The sequence below is a fragment of the Heptranchias perlo genome, chromosome 8 (assembly GCF_035084215.1).
Source record: "Heptranchias perlo isolate sHepPer1 chromosome 8, sHepPer1.hap1, whole genome shotgun sequence".
NCBI lineage: Eukaryota > Metazoa > Chordata > Chondrichthyes > Hexanchiformes > Hexanchidae > Heptranchias > Heptranchias perlo.
In genome coordinates this window covers 46,452,537-46,476,008 of record NC_090332.1, presented here as the reverse complement: position 1 = coordinate 46,476,008, position 23,472 = coordinate 46,452,537, and the positions used below count along the sequence as shown (strand labels likewise).

The following is a 23,472-nucleotide window of genomic DNA, read 5'->3' as shown; positions in this document are numbered from 1 at the left end:
TCCCCTCATTCTTGATTTCCCCCCCCCCCCCTCCCATCAGAGGAAATAGTTTCTCAGTATCTACCCTATCGAATCCTTTTAACATTTTAAACTCCTCGATTAGATCACCCCTCAATCTTCTATACGCAAAGGAATACAAACCAAGTTTGTGCAACTTTTCCTCATAATTTAACCCTCTAAGCCCTGGTTCTGGTGAATCTGTGCTGCACCCCCTCCGTCAGTATATCTTTCCTGAGGTCCAGATGGGGTCTGACCAAGGCTCCATACAATTGAAGCGCACCTTCCTCCCATTGACATAAAAGCCAGCATTCTGTTATCCTTTTTGATTGCTTTTTGTACCTGTCTACTAGCTTTAAATGATATGTACTTGGACTCCCAAATCCTTTTGCTCCTCTGTTCCTAGTTTCTCACCATTTAGGAAAAATACTCTTAATAGATTCTAGTAGCTTCCCCACAATTGATGTTGTAACTAGTTACCTAGTTTCTCTCCCGCTCTTCAACAGGAAAATTATTCCAATATTTAATGGCAAATCAGGAGAGCTTTGAAAGGTTATAGCTAACACTTCTGCAATTTCCTCACCTGTTCCTTTTAATACCTGGAGGTGGAAACCATCAGGTCCTGGAAATTTATCAATCTTAAGTCCCATTAGTTTCTCCATAACCATTTAAAAAAAAAACTAATTGAATGAAAGTTCCTCACAATTAGTCAGCAGTGTTTAATTCGAATTGTAGAATCATAGAGCGTAGAAGGAGGCCATTTGACCCTTTGTGCCTGTGCCGTCCTTTTTTTTGAAAGAGCTATCCAATTAGTCCCACTCCCCTGCGCTTTCCTCATAGCCCTGCAAATTTTTCCCCTTCAATTATTCAATTCCCTTTTGAAAGTTACTATTGAATCATCTACCACCCTTTCTGGCAACGTATTTCAGGTGATTAGTAACACGTTGCGTATATTAAAAAAAATTCCACATCTCGCCTCTGGTTTTTTTGCCACTTACCTTAAATCTTTGTCCTTGGTTACTGAGCCTTCTACCACTGGAAACAGCCTTTCTTAATCTACTCTTATCAAAATCCTTTGTGATTTTTAACACTTCCATTAAACCTCTCCTTAACCATCTCTGCTGTAAGCAGAACATGGTGTAAGGGGTAACATATTAGCATATATAAAGAATTGGTTAGCTAACATGAAACAGAGTAGGCATAAATAGGTCATTTTCAGGTTGGCAAGATGTAACTAGTGGAGTGCCACAGGAATCAGTGCTTGGGCTTCAACTTTATAATCTATATCAATGACTTGAATGATGGGACCAAATGTTAGCTAAATTTACTGATGACACAAAGGTAGGTAGGAAAGTAAATTGTGAAGAGGACATAAGGAGTCTCAGGGATATAAGATAGGTTAAGTGAGTGGGCAGAAATTTGGCAGATGGAGTATAATGTGGGAAAATGTAAACTTGTCCACTTTGGCAGGAGGAATAGAAAAGCAGTATATTAAATGGAGAGAGATTGCAGAACTCTGAGGTACAGAGGGATCTGGGTGTCCTTGTACATGAATCACAAAAAGTTAGTATGCAGGTACAGCAAGTGATTAGGAAGGCAAATGGAATGTTGTCATTTGTTGCAAGGGGAATGGAATATAAAAGTAGAGATGTTTTGCTGCAGTTGTATAGGGCATTGGTGAGACCACATCTAGAATACTGTGTGCAGTTTTGGCCTCCTTATTTAAGAAAGGACATAATTGCTTTGGAGGCAGTTCAGAGAAGGTTCACTCGACTGATTCCTGGGATGAGGGGGTTATCTTATGAGGAAGGGTTGGACAAGTTGGGCCTGAATACGCTGGAGTTTAGAAGAATGAGAGGTGATCTTATTGAAACATATAAGTTCCTGAGGGGACTTGAAGGGGTAGATGCTGAGAGGATGTTTCTCCTTGTGAGAGAGACTAGAACTAGGTGCCACAGTTTAAAAATGAGGGGTCTCCTATTTAAGACAGATGAGGAGAAATTTTTTCTCAGGGTCGTGTGTGTGGAGCTCCCTTCCCCAGAGAGTGGTGGAGGCAGGGTCATTGAATGTTTTTAAGGCTGTGTTAGATTCCTGATTAACAAGGGAGTCAAAGGTTATAGTAGGTAGACGGGAAAGGGTTGAGGTCACAAACAGATCAGCCATGATCTTATCAAATGGCAGAGCAGGCTCGAGGGGCCGAATGGCCTACTTCTGCTCTTAATTCGTATGTAACCCTAGCTTCTCTAGTCTCTCCATGTAACTGAAATTCTGCATCCCTGGTACCATTCTAATAAATATTCTTGCACCCTCTCTCTAAGGCTTTGACATCCTTAGTGTATCCAGAATTATGGACACAATACTCTAGCTGGGGCCTAACCAGTAATTTATACTGGTTCAGCATAACATCCTTGCTCTGCTGAAAGGGACTGGCATATTCTGGGTTCTAGTTGAATGGATATTGACAACCCTCTTGCATCTTGCCAACTGACCATTTTTCAAGAGAGTTGAGACTTGGTGTTGGCAGGCCATGTTTCTGGAGGGAACAGGGTGGGGGGGGGGGGGGGGGGCTCAAGCCTTACATATATATTTTTACCTGCTGTCTATCTGACCATTTTGTGGTAGGAGCATTGAGACCAATTGCAGTACCCTGAAGTCAGCTAAGCCAGCACTGAGTGGGATTTGAACCTGAAATCATCTTGGTGTGTATGGCTTAGCAGTGTATCTATCCTCTGAGCCATGCGTAACTGATTATGATGGTGCCTGCAGTTTCTTTGCCATATTGGTCATGTCAGCTGAGCAGTTGTTCTGACATTCGAGGGAGCTGAGAGAATTATATGTCAAATCAGAATCTGTAATGAAATTTTTTTTCATTTGTTCTTGGTATGTGGGTGACACTGGCAAAACTACATCTTATTGCCAGTCCTTAGTTGCCCTGGAAAGGTGATCGTGGGCCTTCTCCGTGAAACGCTATGGTCGTTATGCTGAGGGTGCTTCCATGGTGTTAGGTAGGGAATCCTGGGATTTTAATCCAGTGATGAAGGAATGGTGATATCTGTCCAAGTGAAAATGTGATTAGTTTTGAAAGATGTCAACATCTTCTGCAGGTTTTCAGTTTTTTTTAAAACTTTGGAAATAACAAGATTGGTGCTGCCATATCCCTGTGCATGTTGGGGAAACTGTATACAAGATGGAGCACTGCTTGAGCTTCATTGTGCAACTTCACATAATGGTAGACATGCCATTCCTGGTTGTGACCTAACCCTTAAGTTGACTATTAATTTTGTCTTCAACATGAATCAGCTGATTTTCAGATTTAGGAACCTGTAAAATGGTGAAAGTGTAGTGTACTGTTTATTATAACTGATAAATGGTGGTGTGGTGGGATTAAAATGAGTTAATACCTAGCTTATCAGTACTCAAAGGGAGGAAAAAAATCTGAATTAAAATGATCAGGACAGCCTGTTAAATTTAAAACATTATTGTATTTTCATTATTACATAAGAAATAGGAGCACTCCACTTTTCCTGCCTGATCCCCATATCCATTGATTCCCTTAGAGTCCAAAAATCTATCTATCTATCTTAGCCTTGAATATACTCAACGACTCAGCATCTACAGCTCTCTGGCGTAGAGAATTCCAAAGATTCACAACCCTGAGTGAAGAAATTCCTCCCCATATCGGTCTTAAATGGCCTGAGACTATGCCCCCTAGTTCTAGACTCTCCAGCCAGGGAAAACAGCCTTAGCATCTACCCTGTCAAGCCCTCTCAGAATCTTGTGTTTCAATGAGATCACCTCTCATTCTTCTAATTCTTCTAAACTCCAGAGAATATAGGCTCTTTCTATTCAATCTCTCCTCATAGGACAACCTTCTCATCCCAGGAATTAATCTAGTGAACTTTCGTTGCACTGCCTGTAAGGCAAGTATATCCTTCCTTTTGATAAGGAGACCAAAACTGTACACAGTACTCAGGTGTGGGCTCACCAAAGCCCTGTACAATGGTAGCAAGACTTCCTTACTCCAGCCCCCTTGCAATAAAGGCCAACTTACCATTTGCCTTCCTAATTGCTTGCTGTACCTGCGTGCTAACTTTTTGTGTTTATTGTAAAAGGACAACCAAATCTCTATTGTAAATATGTTTATTGCATTGATTTGAAATGTATACAAGATGGAGCACTGCTTGAGCTTCATTGTGCAACTTCACATAATGGTAGACATGCCATTCCTGGTTGTGACCTAACCCTTAAGTTGACTATTAATTTTGTCTTAAACATGAATCAGCTGATTTTCAGATTTAGGAACCTGTAAAATGGTGAAAGTGTAGTGTACTGTTTATTATAACTGATAAATGGTGGTGTGATGGGATAAAATGAGTTATCAGTACTCAAAGGGAGGAAAAAAATCTGAATTAAAATGATCAGGACAGCCTGTTAAATAAATTTAAAACATTATTGTATTTTCAAACAGCTCGTTTACTTCATCACTGCGCCGCATTTAGAATTTTGGGAAGTGAGGTCCCCTTGCAGCACTAAACTCCACTAAGACAACATATGGAAATGGATCACTCATGAATAGATAATTAGAGCTATATGTAAAGCACTTTTTGTATGTGTGACTATTAAAAACAGTCTATGGGAGGGGTGGGGTCTGTTGTTTAATTTTTATGGATGAAAATATTAACTAACGTAATTGCTACTAATGAATAAACCACCTACATTGCTTAGTGACTTGGTTTTTATTTCCCACCGCATTTAGGTATTAAAAAATATGTTGTTGGATTGATTATTAAGACGTCATCTGATCCTGTTAACATTGAGGTAAGTTTTCACGTCAAGTTGTACTACGCATAGACTCTCCTTTCTGATTTCAGCCTATAATTATTGTTTACTGAGTTATTTATTTTTGTTTTAGAAGGAGAAGGTTTACATTGGAAAACTAAACATGATTTTGGTTCAGGTGAGATCGAAGATGCTTTGTGAGTAGGTTCATTGACAGTACTTTTAAGTATGTGTATATTTCTAAACTTCATTATTCCAGCAATATAATAAAGTATATGTTTGAAAAGGAATGTGATAGCTTCTTGTTCTCACTTATTTTATACATTGAACTTAACAAGATGCTGGAGGTATATAGTAGATCATGGAGTATTCTTTGTTCAGCATCCTCCACGTTAACGTGCAGTAGGTGTAAGCCTAGGTTACAAATTGAGCATAGCCTGATATTTTTGATAATGTTGACTCTTTTATGCTCTATAACGAGGATTCTCCCCAAGCATTTTTTGTTTTACTCTCCAGTGTTGCCATCTAGTTGAGTTCTGTTTTTTTTTGGGTTGGGGGGGTTGGTGCTGGTGGGGAGTGGCAGTAAGTTTTCTATTACAACAAGATCTAAATTCTGTACTGAATGTAACCATTCATTCCTGGTGCTTATATTCCCTGTTTAATCTTTTCACGTTGGTGCAAAGTAGAGTTGGGCATCTCTTCCCACATCAGATTGAACTTTGTGCCAAATTGGAAGGAATTGGGTCCAAAGTATAAACAAATCCTGCAAACCTGCTCCGTTGGTGGTTGGAGGTTCACTAACCCTGACTTTCCTTCACAAACAAGATAATTTTGCATGAGCAGCAGGTTATCACCTCTACCAAGACTTGACTTTAAAGGCTTAAATTGGAACTCTAACTGTTGCAGCAGAAGTGGGTGTTGCACAAAAGGCAAACTTAATGCTAATAGGCCATATGTGTTGACCATTTTAGTACTGATTGTCAATACACCTTCCTGTCTCTTGTGCCTCAAATGTGATAATTGAATTTTTTTTTGTGATGTTGTGCCAAAAACACACTGTACTGGCTGGTACTAGAAAATAAACGCTTGGCTTTAGCTACTGGAACAGATAGTGGTTATCACCAGGTGCTGAGTGAGTGGAGGTATTTCTTAGTACAAAGAACTTGTGTTTTTAAAAAAAACCTAAGTTGATTGCAAATGTCTTAGTGAGCTTGAACCTGGCTTCTACCTAACTTTGAGATGGAGATCCTAGCAGAACATAAATTGGCCCAAGTTTTGCATGGGATGGATCACCTAGATAGGTTTTCAAGTTCCTGTTAACTAGGATTCTGCACTTCTAGACAGGCAACACTTTGATCAGATTTATAAACTAAGAAGGAAGGTTCTTTTTTATGTCTGGATGTGCTTCAGGTTGGCCTGTGGCATCAGATTTCTGGCACCCTTTTGGCTCAAAATGTTGGCTAATTTGGATCAACTGGAGGAAAATGTTAGCTATTTTAAGCTTTTTTTTTAAGATCTATGATTTTGCACAACGTATTTAACTGTTTATGGTTATTTACACGTAGATACTGAAACAAGAATGGCCAAAACACTGGCCCACATTCATCAGTGACATTGTAGGCGCAAGTAGAACCAGCGAGAGCTTGTGTCAGAACAACATGATTATTCTAAAATTGCTGAGTGAGGAGGTGTTTGACTTCTCCAGTGGGCAGATGACCCAAGTTAAAGCAAAACATCTGAAGGACAGGTAAAAACTGGAAATTGCATTTTATTAAAGTTAATATTGTTTGAGGTTTTTAAAAAAAAAAAATTTTTATTCCAGTTACTTGATTAGTGACGTCTTGTTTCTTTGCAGCATGTGCAATGAATTCTCTCAGATATTCCAGCTATGCCAGTTTGTCATGGTAAATAAGGAATTTGTCATCTTTTAAAACCCTGTCTTTTTCATTTTAATTCAGGCAGATTTCATCAAACATTTTTTTTTGGCTGCAGGAAAACTCTCAAAATGCACCTCTTGTTCAAGCAACCTTGGAAACATTGCTGAGATTCTTAAATTGGATTCCGCTTGGGTATATCTTTGAAACAAAGCTAATTAGCACACTGATCTATAAGGTATGTGTATCCTTTATATTCCAGATCTGCAAAAGATCCTTAAATGAGAAACTATAGGTGTAACTAAATAACGTGTTTTGTTTTTTTATATAGTTTCTGAATGTGCCCATGTTCAGAAATGTGACCCTGAAGTGCCTGACAGAGATAGCTGGAGTGAGCGTCAGCCAGTATGAAGAACAGTTTGTTACTCTCTTTACACTAACAATGATACAACTGAAACAGGTATTTCAAACCCCACCCTTTGTGAAAGTAGCAATTCTAATGTGTTCTCTACAGATCTCTGGATATTAATCATATAACATGTTAAAACCAGTACATGGAAAAGTATTAAAGGAGCAGTGTACTTTTGTCTTCGTGGGCCACATAAGTGCTTACTATAGATCCTTAGGAACCATGTAAAGCTTAAATCAATGTTCCCGTTAATTTGCATACATCTAAACCTGTAGATATAGATCTTGGCTTTTCTGGCTTAGATTTACCCATCAGTGAGAGAACTACTAAAAAACAGCCTTTTTAAACCTCTCAGCCCACAAAGTCAACTAGGGCAAATGACAAATGAAATATCCACACAAAAGGAAATGAGCTTAGCTGTGCTTTGTGGGCGAGACTCCCTACTTTAATTGAAAACTCTAACTTCAATAATTTAATGGCCATTTACTCCATGGCTAACAAACATAATTATTTTAGACAAAATAAAATTCATATAGTAAATAGTTGATCTCCTGAATTGTTGCTTATGGACAAAACATAGTCTGTCATTCTTACAATCTTTCCCTTGCTTGCACATGTGTAACCTGCCCTCCCCGCCACCCCCCCCCCCCCCCCAAAATAACTGATTTTTTTTATTTAGTCACACTCCCTCTATATACTCATCCCTGAATCCTGTCCCATACTGCTGAGCGTATTATATTTTGGTAAAATTTTATTTGTCTTTTTGTGGATTCCACCAAATGCCACTATTGTCTATCAGAAGAATAATAAAATAGCACAAAATGATCTTGATACAAAAACATACTAGCAGCATATATTAGTGTGTTTTATATATGCAGTTTAAAAGTATTGAGTAAATATTGATTTCAGCAGAGTTGAAGCCTGAAACTTTTGAGTGAGTAGGCTTAATAACCTACCAGGGATTGAAAGGGAAGGGTGGCCTCAATAGCTACAATGGATTGGAACATGAAGAAGAACAGGACCTGGGGCTAAGAAGCTGCAAGTTTGGAAAGCTTCTGAGATGATGGCCATCATATACCAACTTTTGCATCTGATTGGTCCCTGCTAGCCAGCCAGCAAGGAATCTTACAACACCAGGTTATAGTCCAACAAATTTATTTTAAAATCACAAGCTTTCGGAGATTATCTCCTTTGTCAGATGAATGAATGAAAAGGTTCTCAAATCGCATATCTTATACGATGTTGGGACAGCATCACACCAATCAAAAGGTGTCGTTGTTATTCAAACAGGCCAGTCACGGAGAACAGCACGTCCCAGTACACTCGATATACATTGTGTCTTTTGCACAGGCAGGCAGAAAGAAACTCAAAATGGCAGAGAGAGAGAGAGAATTTTAAAAAACATATAAATTTTTTCCCCCTTTTTGCTGGTGGGGTTACGTGTAGCGTGACATGAACCCAAGATCCCGGTTGAGGCCGTCCTCATGGGTGACATCAAGTTTTTACAGAGCTGCAAGAAAGCAGACAAGATCCCGAAAGGACTACAGATCAAGAACCCACTCAAGTCCACATACAACTCGGATTACGCTGAGCGACTCTGCCGCCGTACCTCTCGCACACTCTGCAACCATCTCATACACCAACTCTACAGCAGACGCCACAACCTCGAAACCAAGATAGAGTCCATACTCTCAACCTGTACTCAGGACACAGCAGACCAGCTACGATATACCGCCAAACAGACGAGGCAACGGAACTACACTTCCTACATGAAAACCAAGAGCAGGAAGCTTGAGAAACTCGGCATCACCACCAGCATCAATCAAGCCTCCCCCGGTACCACGGTTACAACCACAGGGAAGTCAATCATCAATTTGTCCGACCACACCCTTCAACCAGACGAAATCGAGGTTCTCAGCCGAGGGCTCAATTTCTGCCCCACCACCAAAATGGACCGCATCGGTCTCGCGGCGGACACAGAGGAATTCATCAGGAGAATGAGGCTTCGGGAATTTTACCACAAACCCCAAGATTTCAACAGTGAACCCAATGAGACAATCAATGATCCAGAACAGCAGACAGAGGGATCCACGGTACAGCAACCGAAGAGGAAAGAGTCAAACTGGACTCCTCCGGAGGGTCGCTACCCTCAGCTTGACATGTATGCCCAAGCTGTCAGGAAATGCGTCAATGCCAGATTCATCAGGCGCACTCAGAAGACAGTCCAGAATGTCACCCGAGCACAACGCAACGCCATCAACGCTCTCAAGACCAACCGAAACATCGTCATCAAACCAGCGGACAAAGGAGGAGCCATTGTCATACAGAACAGAACGGACTATTGCAAAGAAGCATACCGACAACTGGACAACCAGGAACACTACAGACGGTTACCCGCAGATCCGACCAAAGAACACACCCACCAGCTCAACAAACTGATCAAGACCTTCGATCCAGACCTTCAAAGCATCCTACGCACTCTCATCCCACGTACTCCCCGCGTGGGAGACTTCTACTGCCTCCCAAAGATACACAAAGCCAACACACCTGGACGTCCTATCGTATCAGGCAACGGAACCCTGTGTGAGAACCTCTCTGGATACGTCGAGGGCATCCTGAAACCCATCGTACAGGGAACCCCCAGCTTCTGTCGCGACACTACAGACTTCCTACAAAAACTCAGCACCCACGGACCAGTTGAACCAGGAACACTTCTCACCACGATGGACGTCTCGGCACTATACACCAGTATCCCCCACGATGACGGCATCGCTGCAACAGCCTCAGTACTCAACACCAACAACAGCCAATCTCCAGACGCCATCCTACAACTCATCCGCTTCATCCTGGATCACAATGTCTTCACCTTCAATAACCAGTTCTTTACCCAAACACACGGAACAGCCATGGGGACCAAATTTGCACCCCAATACGCCAACATTTTCATGCACAAGTTCGAGCACGACTTCTTCACTGCACAGGACCTCCAACCAACGCTATACACCAGATACATCGACGACATTTTCTTCCTATGGACCCACGGCGAAGAATCACTGAAGAGACTACACGATAACATCAACAAGTTCCATCCCACCATCAAACTCACCATGGACTACTCCTCAGAATCGGTTTCTTTCTTGGACACACAAATCTCCATCAAAGACGGGCACCTCAGCACCTCACTCTACCGCAAGCCCACGGACAACCTCACGATGCTCCACTTTTCCAGCTTCCACCCCAACCACGTCAAAGAGGCCATCCCCTATGGACAGGCCCTACGAATACACAGGATCTGCTCAGACGAGGAGGAACGCGATGGACACCTACAGACGCTGAAAGACGCCCTCGTAAGAACGGGATATGACGCTCGACTTGTCGATCGACCGTTCCGACGGGCCACAGCGAAGAATCGCATAGACCTCCTCAGAAGACAAACACGGGACGCAACCAACGGAGTACCCTTCGTCGTCCAGTACTTCCCTGGAGCGGAGAAACTACACCATGTTCTCCGCAGCCTTCAACATGTCATCGATGACGATGAACACCTCGCTAAGGCCATCCCCACGCCTCCACTGCTCGCCTTTAAACAGCCACCCAACCTCAAACAGACCATCGTTCGCAGCAAGTTACCCAGTTTTCAGGAGAACAGCGTCCACGACACCACACAACCCTGCCACGGCAACCTCTGCAAGACTTGCCAGATCATCGACACGGATACCACCATCACACGAGAGGACACCACCCACCAGGTACATGGTTCATACTCCTGTGACTCGGCCAACGTTGTTTACCTCATACGTTGCAGGAAAGGATGCCCAGGAGCATGGTACATTGGCGAGACCATGCAGACGCTGCGACAACGGATGAACGGACACCGCGCAACAATCGCCAAACAGGAAGGTTCCCTCCCAGTCGGGGAACACTTTAGCAGTCAAGGACATTCAGCCACCGATCTTCGGGTAAGCGTTCTCCAAGGCGGCCTTCGAGACACACGACAATGCAAAATCGTCGAGCAGAAGTTGATAGCCAAGTTCCGCACCCATGAGGACGGCCTCAACCGGGATCTTGGGTTCATGTCACGCTACACGTAACCCCACCAGCAAAAAGGGGGGAAAAATTTATATGTTTTTTAAAATTCTCTCTCTCTCTCTACCATTTTGAGTTTCTTTCTGCCTGCCTGTGTAAAAGACACAATGTATATCGAGTGTACTGGGACGTGCTGTTCTCTGTGACTGGCCTGTTTGAATAACAACGACACCTTTTGATTGGTGTGATGCTGTCCCAACATAGTATAAGATATGCGATTTGAGAACCTTTTCATTCATTCATCTGACGAAGGAGATAATCTCCGAAAGCTTGTGATTTTAAAATAAATTTGTTGGACTATAACCTGGTGTTGTAAGATTCCTTACATTTGTCCACCCCAGTCCATCACCGGCATCTCCACATCAAGCCAGCCAGCAGACAGTGCATTAATAGTCATACGGCTATTACAAACAAATCAGTTCCCTAGAATTAGACACATTTTAAAATTTATTTGACCTCCCTTGGCATTCTTCATGGTGAGTCAGAGGTTGTGCTGATGCAATGACAGGAAGGGAGAGACACTGGGTGTAGTAGGCTGTATGCAGTGGGAGAGTATAGGTGGGGTTGGAACTTTATTTGAAGAGGAGGATTAAAATGCATGTTGTTGCCATTTGAGTATCAAGGAAGAAAAGAGTCTGCATTAAAGTTGGTGTTGAAAAGTTAATGACAAATGCAGCTTAGTGTGTTTTTCAAGTGGCATGTCACCAAGGCATGGAAACTTGCTTTGGAAAATATAAAGGCATAGAGAGGGGCACGTATTTCTGGAATAGAATGGTATGTCAGATTAACTGTTTGTAGTGTGCTCAAAGCTCCCATTCTATTGAGATGGTGGCTACCAGGAGAAATTGTTGGGAGGATTTCATGGTGAGGAGTGGTAGAGAAGGACAGTGCAAAGTGGCAATGAGGGGTATTTGAAGGCTTGTTTATGCACAGACATCCCATAGGAAGGTTTGAGGGGTGCTAACCCTGCATAGAAACTGGAAAGTCATTCTGGAAATGCCTGAGTGAAAAACAGGAGGTCCAGGAAAAAGTCTGTGTCTATAAGAGAGTGGTTCAGGAATTTTATTATGGTATTGGTAAATGTATGATTTTTGCATGAGAATTCTTTTAATGTTTCAGGTTTATGATGTTATGAATTGTATTTTATAGAAGTATATAGTGGGGTTGAGGAGCTGCCATGGCCAGTGAAAAGACTTGGACCTGGGAGGGACTTTTCAGAGAGATGTGCTTAGACAGGGCGAGGGTTTGTGCATTTCCTTTTTTACAAAGATGTCTAAGTTTGGGACTGTTACTTTCTGGTACAGAGGGGAAGGGTTTACTTTTTTTAGAAATGAGCTTCTTGGCTCCAGAGGCAAAAAGATTTGTCTTTTGAACTGAAAATATACTAACTTACTCCAAAATGGCTCTTCAAGTCACTGAGTGGTGAATATGCTGGTTTTGGTAAATAATCGCAGTGTGTCAAAGACTTCAGTGAGAATTAGGGCTACTACAGTGGTCAGTAACTCATCCTGGTTCAATTAACAGAATTTGGAAAAACAGCACTAAAGTATCTTAATACCTTTTTTTTGCATTTTTTATTTTGTTTTCTCTCTTTCCATTTTCCCCCAACCTTTCTGCCTTCAGTGAGATTTCAATGCATTATTCCAGGATAACAACTTACTGACTGATTTAAGTGCTTCATATGCAGTTTTATGCAAGTTACATTATTTCCTGCCTGAAAGGGATTCATAAGCATTAGATTTGATGGGTTTTGAGCTCGTGTTAGTGTAACAGTTGAGTAGAATAAATTGTGACTATAGGTGATTGAGTCTGAGTCATACTCATGAGATGGTTTTTTTCTAAATTTACTGTTAGATGCTCCCTTTGAACACCAATATTCGAGTGGCTTATGCCAATGGAAAGGATGATGAACAGAATTTCATCCAGAACTTGAGCCTGTTTCTTTGTACGTTCTTGAAAGAACATGGGCAGCTTATTGAAAAACGATTGAATCTGAGAGAAACCCTTATGGAGGTAAGAGTTTTAGCAAATGTTAATGTGTATTGTGCTTAATGTTGGTATAAATTATTGCACATAACTGCTGTAGAAAGAAAAGAACTGAATTCAGGCAATCTTTTGTCTATTCCACAGGCTCTTCATTACATGCTGCTTGTCTCTGAAGTGGAGGAAACTGAGATATTCAAAATTTGCCTGGAGTATTGGAACCATTTGGCTTCTGAACTCTACAGGGAAAGTCCATTCTCAACACCTGCATCACCTGTGCTTTCTGGAAGTCAACAATTTGATGTTCCTCCGAGGAGACAACTTTATTTGCCAGTGTTGTCTAAGGTGAGCATTGAGAGTGGTTGTTTACAGAAATCTGTACTATTAACTCTCTTCCCTAAATTTTAATTGTAGTACGGACACTTAAAATATTTTAAAGTATCGTTCTTTGAGATTTGCCCTCTCTCCTGAGGGAGAGATGCCACTTAGAATCATTGTCCTTTTTAAGAAATTTATTCAATTTCTTTTGCTTTACTGTTTAGGTCAAGATATTTTCCTACTTCATTGTATATAAGTGCTTAGTGGAACAGCACTCTTAGTTCATTTGCTTGATCAGAAGTAGTCCTTATAGTTGTCTGTAAAATCTTGACGTTTTAAGAAAAAATTATTACTGCTTAAATAGTGATCATTTTACGTATATAATGTGGATCGTTCCCTATGATTTAATATCCACAGCGTCTGCTTTTAATTGTCATATGCAAGACTTTTAATATATATAGATGCTTCTTCCTCAAAGGTTCGCCTTCTAATGGTCAGTCGTATGGCCAAACCAGAAGAAGTACTAGTGGTGGAAAATGACCAAGGAGAGGTTGTGCGAGAGTTCATGAAGGATACAGATTCCATCAACTTGTATAAAAATATGAGAGAAACTCTTGGTACGGTTTTCCCTCCCTTCTCCAACTAGGGTATTGTTGAAGATGTAATCATGTTTAAAACTAAGCATATCAATGACTTAAAATAGCTATCCTACATCTCTCCTAGCCCATAATTTTTCAATTTTGGACAATTATTGAAAAATATTCAGCATTTTGTATAGTGAAACCTGTATAAATGGACACTCCCAAAAAACGGACACCTGCAAAACGGATACTTATTGAGATCCAAATAACTTGCATGGTAAAATCTACAAGGGGCACTGTGAAACCATGGACACGCAAATTATGAACTATGGACAGCTTTCAGCACATCATGCCCTTTTACAAATTAAAGCACAGAATGCGCAGGTCAGCGCAAGGCGGCAGCAGATTTTGTGAAAGAAACTGCTTTTGTGGAGTGGGGAGCTCTTTACCCAGTACCCTTAGCGACAGAGAAATCACTCTATCTCTGGGATTGAATGCTTGCACGGCTCTATCCCAGGGATAGAGTGGTGTCTCAGCTGCTCTGGATGCTGGGTAAAGAACTCTCCATTCTGCTGACAATTTTTACAGTACATACAATGACCATTTTGAAAATAAGGACACCTGCAAACAAAAAAAGGACAGCTGATGCCAATCTCTAAGGTGTCCGTAATTTGCAGGTTTCGCTAAACTTGATACCGCGTTCTTGGATGTTTCAGTTTCAACAATCCTGGTAAATTTATTTCTCAATGGTATTTTTAGCCAGAAAATGGGACTACATTATTACTATGTAACTTGGCATCAGAGAATTGATTTTCATGGACTCTTTAGTAACTGTTCTCTTCTGCATTAGCATTACTTCAGTTTGCTTAAACTGCTATAGAACATATTTGAATTTTTGAGTAATGTACAATATAATCAAAGCTGTTCTAAATAATACTGGACAAATTGTCTTTAGAAAAATGTAGCTTCGCACAGGAAATTGTGACAGAAATATTAATATTAACTATCTTAATGGTGTCTAAAGTAGAATACATGGTTCTCTAATTTTAATTTTTTTGCAGTGTACCTTACTCATTTGGACTATGCAGATACTGAACGTATTATGACTGACAAACTTCACAACCAGGTGAATGGCACTGAATGGTCATGGAAGAATCTAAACACCCTCTGTTGGGCTATTGGGTCAATTAGTGGCGCTATGCATGAGGAAGATGAGAAGAGATTTCTGGTAACTGTAATAAAAGTAAGTGGATTGAATGTTGCTGATATGACTTCACATGGAGTATCAGGGACTGTTTTTAGTTGGGGTAACAACTCTTGCAAAAATGAATAATACAAGGGCTGCCAAATTATGGCAACAATCCATTTTGAGTAAATTGGCCAGATCTGATAATTATATGGAGAACTAGAACATCGCAATGCCCAGCAGTCTACCACTGTTATTTATAATATAGGTCTGTCTCTGTCCACTTTATATGCACAAATTGGATGCTGCTCCAGATCCAAGCTGTCATTCCCACTTTTCTCTCTGGCCATTTCTGGACCCTACCCTGCTTCTATTCTCCATTCTCTCTTCCTACTGCCATGCCTGCTTTTTCTCCCCCCCCCCCCCCCCCCCCCCCCAATGCCTTCCTAGATCCCTAGCCCAACTTAACACCACTCTCCCTATCTTCTTTGCTGCTACTGTCCCTGGACCAAATGTCCCTTGAATGAGCCCACTCCTATCACAGTATCTATGCCTGGCTCACCCAGCAACAACCCACACTGTTCTCTACACCAAGCAAACAGCTCATTCTTTGAGTGTCAACTCCACCAACCAGAATATTCTTAATGGTGAACAAGGTCCTTGCCATCAATGACCTCATTGTGGATGAATTTAAACATCCTGATACTAATGGAGACCCTTGCTCTCACCAAATCACTCACCAGTTTCCACTTCTGTTATTCCCCGACAGGAGGACTAGAGATATCCTGGCACTGATAGAGACCATGGCGATGACTGCTTACCTCTCTTTGAAATCTTCCCACCTGGCTATATACTCCATCACTTGCTCTGCTCAAACTACCATGTGAAGAGGCAGGTCTCAAGTTCTGTCTGGGACTCTTTCCACTATTCCTTAGACATATTCTCCTTTTTGAGCACTGTGCAGTCTTCCATTCCTCCTGTCACTTGCTTAAAATCCTCATTGAGTACCACCATTCCAAACCCCACACTAACTTCACCAAGATTCTTGCCTTGGTCTTGGTATTGAGTGACTCCCCTTCTCTAATTTCAAACTATATCCAAATTCCCTTGCTCTGAGACTAACTCTCCCTTCATACAAACTCCTGCCCATACCTAGGTCCACTCAATTATCACTTCTTCTGAGGTGTTGATCATTAACAATGCTATCTCTCACATCCTTGCCTCTCACCATGAATGTTCACCTCCCGTCTCCCTGCATTTTATCGCCACAGGTTGAAAACGAAAGTTTAATTCATGAGTTAGTACTTGAGAATTAGTACATCAGCTGGGGAATGGTGGGATCAGGGTCTATGAATGATACAGCGGTATGGATGATGATGGATATCCTGCAAAGTAATCAGGCGGAGTGCATATTCCTGAAGTGTCACCGTTGTGTTGCCCGAATGCAGCCTTTGCAAGAGCAAGGGCTTCCAGCAGAAACCTCCCTGAAGCTGGTCACCTCACAGAATAGTGAAGAAGCGGGGAGGATGTGGGTGATTTTTGTCTTCAGGCGAGATGTGGGTGACCTGCCTGTAAGAAGAGACTGGAGGAATCAATACAAGAAAACTAAGGTGGGTGGAGTTGTCCAATAGGTGTATATATAGGTCTTGACACTTACGATGAGGACAGGGGTGTAGGCACAGGGAAGAGGAGGGGAAAAAAAACTATACATGAGAATAAGCATGCATTAGTAGAGGGAGATTTCATTACTGGAGGCCAACCAGTCTGATTTTGTAGCTGCAACCAGTGGTCCAAGGGAAGACCCTTAACTGAGGGTAGACTACTTGTGGAAAGGGAATGAAAACAGCAAGAAGTCATGGTTCATGTAGTTCATATAATAGCCAGTGAAATAGTAAATGGTTGGATATAGGTCTTGCAGAGGAATTTTGAGGACTTGGGTTCTAGATTGAACCAGCAAGATCTAAGGATAGTAATGTCAGGATTACCATTGGTACCAAGTGACCAATTAGGCAGAAGCAGATTGCCTATATCAAAATGTGGCTAGAGAGATGGTGTAGAAGGATAGGTTTTAGATCCGTAGAACATTGGAACAAATTCTAGAATAGGGGAAAACCAAGTTTCTGCAAGTGCTTTACACTAAGAGGTAAACTAGTGGATGATCCATCTCAGCCTCCTCCTGATATCCCCACCATCACGGAAGCCAGTCGTCAGCCAATTCGATTCACTCCACGTGATATCAAGAAACGGCTGAGTGCACTGGATATGACAAAGGCCATGAGCCCGGACAACATCCCAGCTGTAGTGCTGAAGACTTGTGCTCCAGAAGTAGCTGCGCCTCTAGCCAAGCTGTTCCAGTACAGCTACAACACTGGCATCTACCCGACAATGTGGAAAATTGCACAGGTATGTCCTGTCCACAAAAAGCAGGACAAATCCAATCCGGCCAATTACCGCCCCATTAGTCTACTCTCAATTGTCAGCAAAGTGATGGAAGGTGTCATGGACAGTGCTATCAAACGGCACTTGCTCACCAATAACCTGCTCACCGATGCTCAGTTTGGGTTCCGCCAGGACCACTCTGCTCCAGACCTCATTACAGCCTTGGTCCAAACATGGACAAAAGAGCTGAATTCCAGAGGTGAGGTGAGGGTGACTGCCCTTGATATCAAGGCAGCATTTGACCGAGTGTGGCACCAAGGAGCCCTAGTAAAATTGAAGTCAATGGGAATCGGGGAAAACTCTCCAGTGGCTGGAGTCATACCTGGCACAAAGGAAGATGGTAGTGGTTGTTGGAGACCAATCATCTCAGCCCCAGGGCATTGCTGCAGGAGTTCCTCAGGGCAGTGTCCTAGGCCCATCCATCTTCAGCTGCTTCATCAATGACCTTCCCTCCATCATATGGTCAGAAATGGAGATGTTCGCTGATGACTGCACAGTGTTCCGTTCCATTCACAACCCCTCAAATAATGTAGCAGTCCGAGCCCGCATGCAGCAAGACCTGGACAACATTCAGGCATGGGCTGATAAGTGCCAGGCAATGACCATCTCCAACAAGGGTCTAACCACCTCCCCATGACATTCAACGGCATTACCATCGCCGAATCCCCCACCATCAACATCCTGGGGGTCACCATTGATCAGAAACTTAACTGGACCAGCCATATAGGTCAGAGGCTGGGCAGCGAGTGACTCCCCACCTGACTCCCCAAAGCCTTTCCACCATTTGCAAGGCACAAGTCAGGAGTGTGATGGAATATTCTCCACTTGCCTGGATGAGTGCAGCTCCAACAACACTCAAGAAGCTCGACACCATCCAGGACAAAGCAGCCCGCTTGATTGGCACCCCATTCACTCCCTTCACCACCGGCACACAGTGGCTGCAGTGTGTACCATCCACAGGATGCATTGCAGCAACTCGCCAAGGCTTCAACAGCACCTCCCAAACCTGTGACCTCTACCACCTAGAAGGACAAGAGCAGCAGGCACATGGGAACAACACCACCTGCACGTTCCCCTCCAAGTCACACACCATCCCAACTTGGAAATATATCGCTGTTCCTTCATCGTCGTTGGGTCGAAATCCTGGAACTCCCTTCCTAACAGCACTGAGAGAACCTTCACCACACAGACTGCAGCGGTTCAAGAAGGCGGCTCACCACCATCTTCTCGAGGGCAATTAGGGATGGGCAATAAATGCCGGCCTCGCCAGTGACGCTCACATCCCATGAACGAATTTTAAAAAAAATGTCTAGAATCTATTACTATCTAGAATAGCCTTCCATGTAAGGTAGTGGAGGCAAAAACTCAAATCATTCCAAAAGCAGTTAGATGCTGTGATAGGTGAATCATAGGTTTCTATGGAAGAATGAGCTAGATGGCCTTATGGTTTCCCTCCTCTACTTAGCTTTGTGAACAACATTTTTTCTTTTACCTCACTTTGCTTATTTTATAGTTGACTTTTGTTCCTGTTGCAGAAGCACAACAGTATAGGAAACTTGCATATTATACTTGTGTATAATATGTGGTTATCAAGATGAGGATTACTTTTTTGGACTCCGTTTTCCCCCTCCTTCCACTCCCCTTTTAATTGAAATTTTCTGTTTTGGATTTGTGTCGTAATATATGCATTGTTTTAACTCCATAGGATCTTTTGGGACTGTGTGAACAGAAGAGGGGTAAAGACAACAAAGCCATTATTGCTTCAAATATCATGTATATTGTGGGCCAGTACCCACGTTTCTTAAGAGCTCACTGGAAGTTTTTAAAGACTGTGGTTAACAAACTATTTGAATTTATGCATGGTAAGTTTGTCAGATTAGAAAAAGAAGAAATGTATTTTTGAAAAAGGTGTATTTTGTGTATTAAAAGAAAACTGCTGGCAGCTAGTATTCTTGGAGTTTGGATCCCTTGCCCACGACTGAAATTGAAGGGTCTCCCAGACATTTTACATCATAAGAACATAAGCATGGAACTAGAAAGGGATACATGGCCCATCACACCAGCTTCTTCTGAAGACCATATACAATACACGTTTAACATGAACTCTGTTTAATCTTAAGGCATAATTTGCCATGAAAATTCAGATCCCTTGAGATTGACACAACTTCAGAATGTTCAACCCGCTTCACGTAACTTTTTCCTGTTATTCTCCAGACATTTCTACAGCTGTAGGATAAACCTAATTGCAAAATCATAAAAAATTCAGCACTGGAAGAATCTATTCAAAAAATAATGGTATGGCATTACATCTAATGGATGTTAATTTTTTAAAGTTGAATTCCTGAACATTTGTTTAAAGATGTATCTAAACTGCAAAAATTCATGACATTTGATTTTGAAATATTGCTTAAGGTCATGATGAGTGCTCCTTTTGGCATCTACAATCTCTAATCATTCCTGTGCGCTGGTTTAAGTTATGTTAGAAACTACCACCACCTTCATACTTGAACATTAATGTTAAAACAAATAGTTAATAGTCACATTAAATTTATGGTTCCTATCTATGAACTATTTGAAAATACAAGAGGGAAAGAACATTGGCATGAGAAATGGAGTATTTTGCCTAAGCTGGTATCCTCATTTCACATAGATAAACAGATCTGTCCTGGTTCTTATTTTGTCTCCGCCCTACACAAATCCAAGAATATAGATTCTACCTTCTGAATATTATGAAAACTAACAAGCTGTATTTCAACATTTTTTCTTCTCTGAAGGCAATGACCCTTTGCTGGGTGCCCTCTAGTACCTTGTCCAAATGTTCATTATTCATAGTGAGCTTTGGTGAGTGACAGCAGACCATGTTACTGTAGGAGACATTACAGCTCTGATCAATCCTATTCTCACTGTCTATACATTTGCACTTCAAGCTCTGTTTATTTGGTAGTGATCAGGAGCATGACTATTGCTCCTGTGATTATCCCTGGTGAAACATTACAGATAATGGCTCTGATACTTTCCCACATGTTATTCTGCAAAGTCAGTCTATCTAGTGTGATCTTTGCATACTCTGGGAAACACTTATTTGACATTGGTTGAAATTTAAAACCTGGTCTTATATTTATTTTTATGGGTGTTTGTCATTTATGGATTATTTAAGTTTGAATCATTAGGGGATCACCAGTTGGCATTCCATTTCATGCAAGCTATTTGTGCTCATTCAGACCTTCACTGGGTCCCAATTAGGCCCTCAACTTAGTTCTTTACAAGTTAATGCACCCATCATTCAAACCTCCGTATACACGTGAGGTTTGTGGAAGGCTGGACTGTTGGCGTTCACTTTGACTTGCAGAGTTAGTGAAGTACAAGACCTTTAATGTATAACAGCTGTAATTGATTTGATAAAGGTGGTTGGGACTTGCTTAGAGGCCTTAATTTAAAGTTGCTTCCTGGTTTTATTTTGGTCAAGAAATTGTCCTGTTGTTTAATGCTGTCACTCAAGTCAGGACTTGAACATGATTTCTGTTAAATAGATGCTCACGGCCTTATATTCTTTCTCATTTTTGACTTATGGTAATTATTTGATTCCTACTGTGCAAGGATTAGTGACTAAGCTGCAGATAGTTAATGGATGTGGAGTGCATTCTGCACCAATAGTATCTTGCAAGGAAAAAGCCTGGGGACAGGCTACAAATTGTAGACCATTTGATGGTGGCTTTTTGGGTTGTACTTATTTGGGTTTCAATTGACAAAATCTAAGACTTCCACAGAGGGTGGACCTCACGTGTTGATTAAACATTACTGTCTAAATATAACTGCAGCACATACTCCTTTTGGAAGATTGGTCCTCTCCTAGGACCTCCCCACCCCCCCAACCTGAATTGTGCTACATTGTTCTGCTATTACAGTATTTGGAGGATGCTTAGTGAAGGAGGAAAATAGCTTACTGATCTTGTAGAGTCTCTATTCTTTGATATGCATCCTTAACGTAATATGATGTCGCCCATCCATCACCACTGGCCTGTTGGGGGTATTTTTTTTGTTGGGGAGGGTGGTTGTAGAGGTCAGTTTCAGTTTAACTTCAGATTAGAAGGAGCTGGTACCGTGGTGCAGATACTAGGGTTTATACAGTGCAGAATACCTGCTATCTGCAGTTAAAAATTTTCATATACATGAATGGCATGGTTTTCTGCAGAGCCAATTAAGCTAGGCTTTACTCCAGTCTGTTTGTGGAATGTATATTAATTGACGAATGGAGACCCTACAAGAAAAATAATGTACAATCAATAGCTGACATTTTTTCGTTTTTAAATCTGGACAGGTAAAAACTTGGTAATAAATGTCCCTCCTGATGTGCTCATTAAATGAGAATATGTTGAGAGTAGGCTGCACTTCCAAGTTTTTTTTTAAGAAAATCAAATTGTTATATTTCTTTTGTTGACTGTGCCTGGCCAGGTATACAAGTAGAGTAGATGGTCAGTACATAAAGATCCCAAAAGCGCTTCACATGCAAATAGGGGTGCAACTGTTTGCAGACAAACTTAACTGCCATTCTGTGCCCAGCAATAAGTTGAGTATCATGCTATTTATAACTTTCACCTGAACTGCTGGAATAGGCAGATGAGACCTTGATTAACACCTGCAGGATGCACCCATGATAATGTGGCACTCTTCCGTTACTGCATTGTTTTATCCTATGTAATGTGGCCAAGAGTGGGACTTGAAACCGCAACAACCTTCTGGTTCTAAAGTGAGAGTGCCACTAACTTAGCCAAGGTGACATCTAATGCACACATGCTCCATGCCCTTCAGTTGCCCCTGCTGTAATATTGTGCTTGCTGCATTCATGCAAGGCAAGCATGATCAGTTAATCCAAGAATAAATTGTAATTGGATGAAAAGTTTTTTTGTCAGTGAAACCTGTGACTTTGTCACTTAGAGCAGTCTTTGTGGTAAAATGTTAAGTCATAGTGAGTTTTTTTTTTTCTTTTTAAGTATAAAAATCTTTTTAAATTAATTTAGAAACCCATGATGGAGTTCAAGATATGGCTTGTGATACTTTCATTAAAATTGCTCAAAAATGTCGTCGACACTTTGTTCAGGTCCAAGTTGGGGAAGTAATGCCATTCATTGATGAGATCCTGAATAATATCAATACTATCATTTGTGATCTTCAGCCACAGCAGGTAAGGTTACATATATTTTGAAGAGAATTTATATTTAGATATTCAAGGGTTAGAAGGGTATGTGTGGACTGGAAGGTTGACACGTTAGTGATTCAATGTTAAATCTTGTATTTACTTTCCTTTTCCCACTATCTTTACGTAATTCTGGTTTAAAATAAATTTGTTCTTCTCATTGTCAATAGGTTCACACATTTTATGAAGCAGTTGGTTACATGATAGGTGCTCAGACTGACCAGGCAGTACAAGAACATTTAATAGAAAAATATATGATGCTGCCAAATCAGGTCTGGGACAGTATAATTCAGCAGGCAACTAAAGTAAGTAACAGCATTTTAACTTAAATACCCTACAGTTTACTCCTGCATATAATTTATTGAATGTTAAGTGTACCAACCTCTTACCACATGGAAAAGTGGTTCTTGAGATTTCATAACCGTTTCAAACCAGAGTAATTGGCATGATGTACATGACCCTACATAAATTGTTTAAATGCTGTTTCTCCCCTACCTCTCCTCCCCTACTGCTGTTTCCTTTTTAACTGTGTTTATTCAGCTTCCCTAGTGAGCCCTGAATACCTTTTATTGTAAAACATGGATCTTGCAGCATGCTGTATGGTATAGTTGACTGGATTTTGTGGT

The 23,472-nt window shown here is 41.3% G+C and overlaps 1 protein-coding gene across 6 annotated transcripts in view; it reads left to right on the top strand.

Moving 5' to 3' along the window:
* The window catches only part of LOC137324596 (exportin-1), a 62,089-nt gene that overhangs the window by 11,289 nt on the left and 27,328 nt on the right, over positions 1–23,472 (top strand). For all 6 annotated transcript variants that reach the window (XM_067989071.1, XM_067989072.1, XM_067989073.1 and 3 more), the window contains 13 exons: positions 4,754–4,815; positions 4,910–4,954; positions 6,342–6,523; positions 6,632–6,680; positions 6,769–6,888; positions 6,982–7,110; positions 13,000–13,158; positions 13,276–13,473; positions 13,925–14,063; positions 15,089–15,270; positions 19,358–19,514; positions 22,671–22,834; positions 23,017–23,151. In XM_067989071.1, coding sequence (XP_067845172.1) covers positions 4,754–4,815; positions 4,910–4,954; positions 6,342–6,523; positions 6,632–6,680; positions 6,769–6,888; positions 6,982–7,110; positions 13,000–13,158; positions 13,276–13,473; positions 13,925–14,063; positions 15,089–15,270; positions 19,358–19,514; positions 22,671–22,834; positions 23,017–23,151 — 1,721 coding nt within the window. The remainder of the gene's footprint in view (positions 1–4,753; positions 4,816–4,909; positions 4,955–6,341; positions 6,524–6,631; positions 6,681–6,768; positions 6,889–6,981; positions 7,111–12,999; positions 13,159–13,275; positions 13,474–13,924; positions 14,064–15,088; positions 15,271–19,357; positions 19,515–22,670; positions 22,835–23,016; positions 23,152–23,472) is intronic.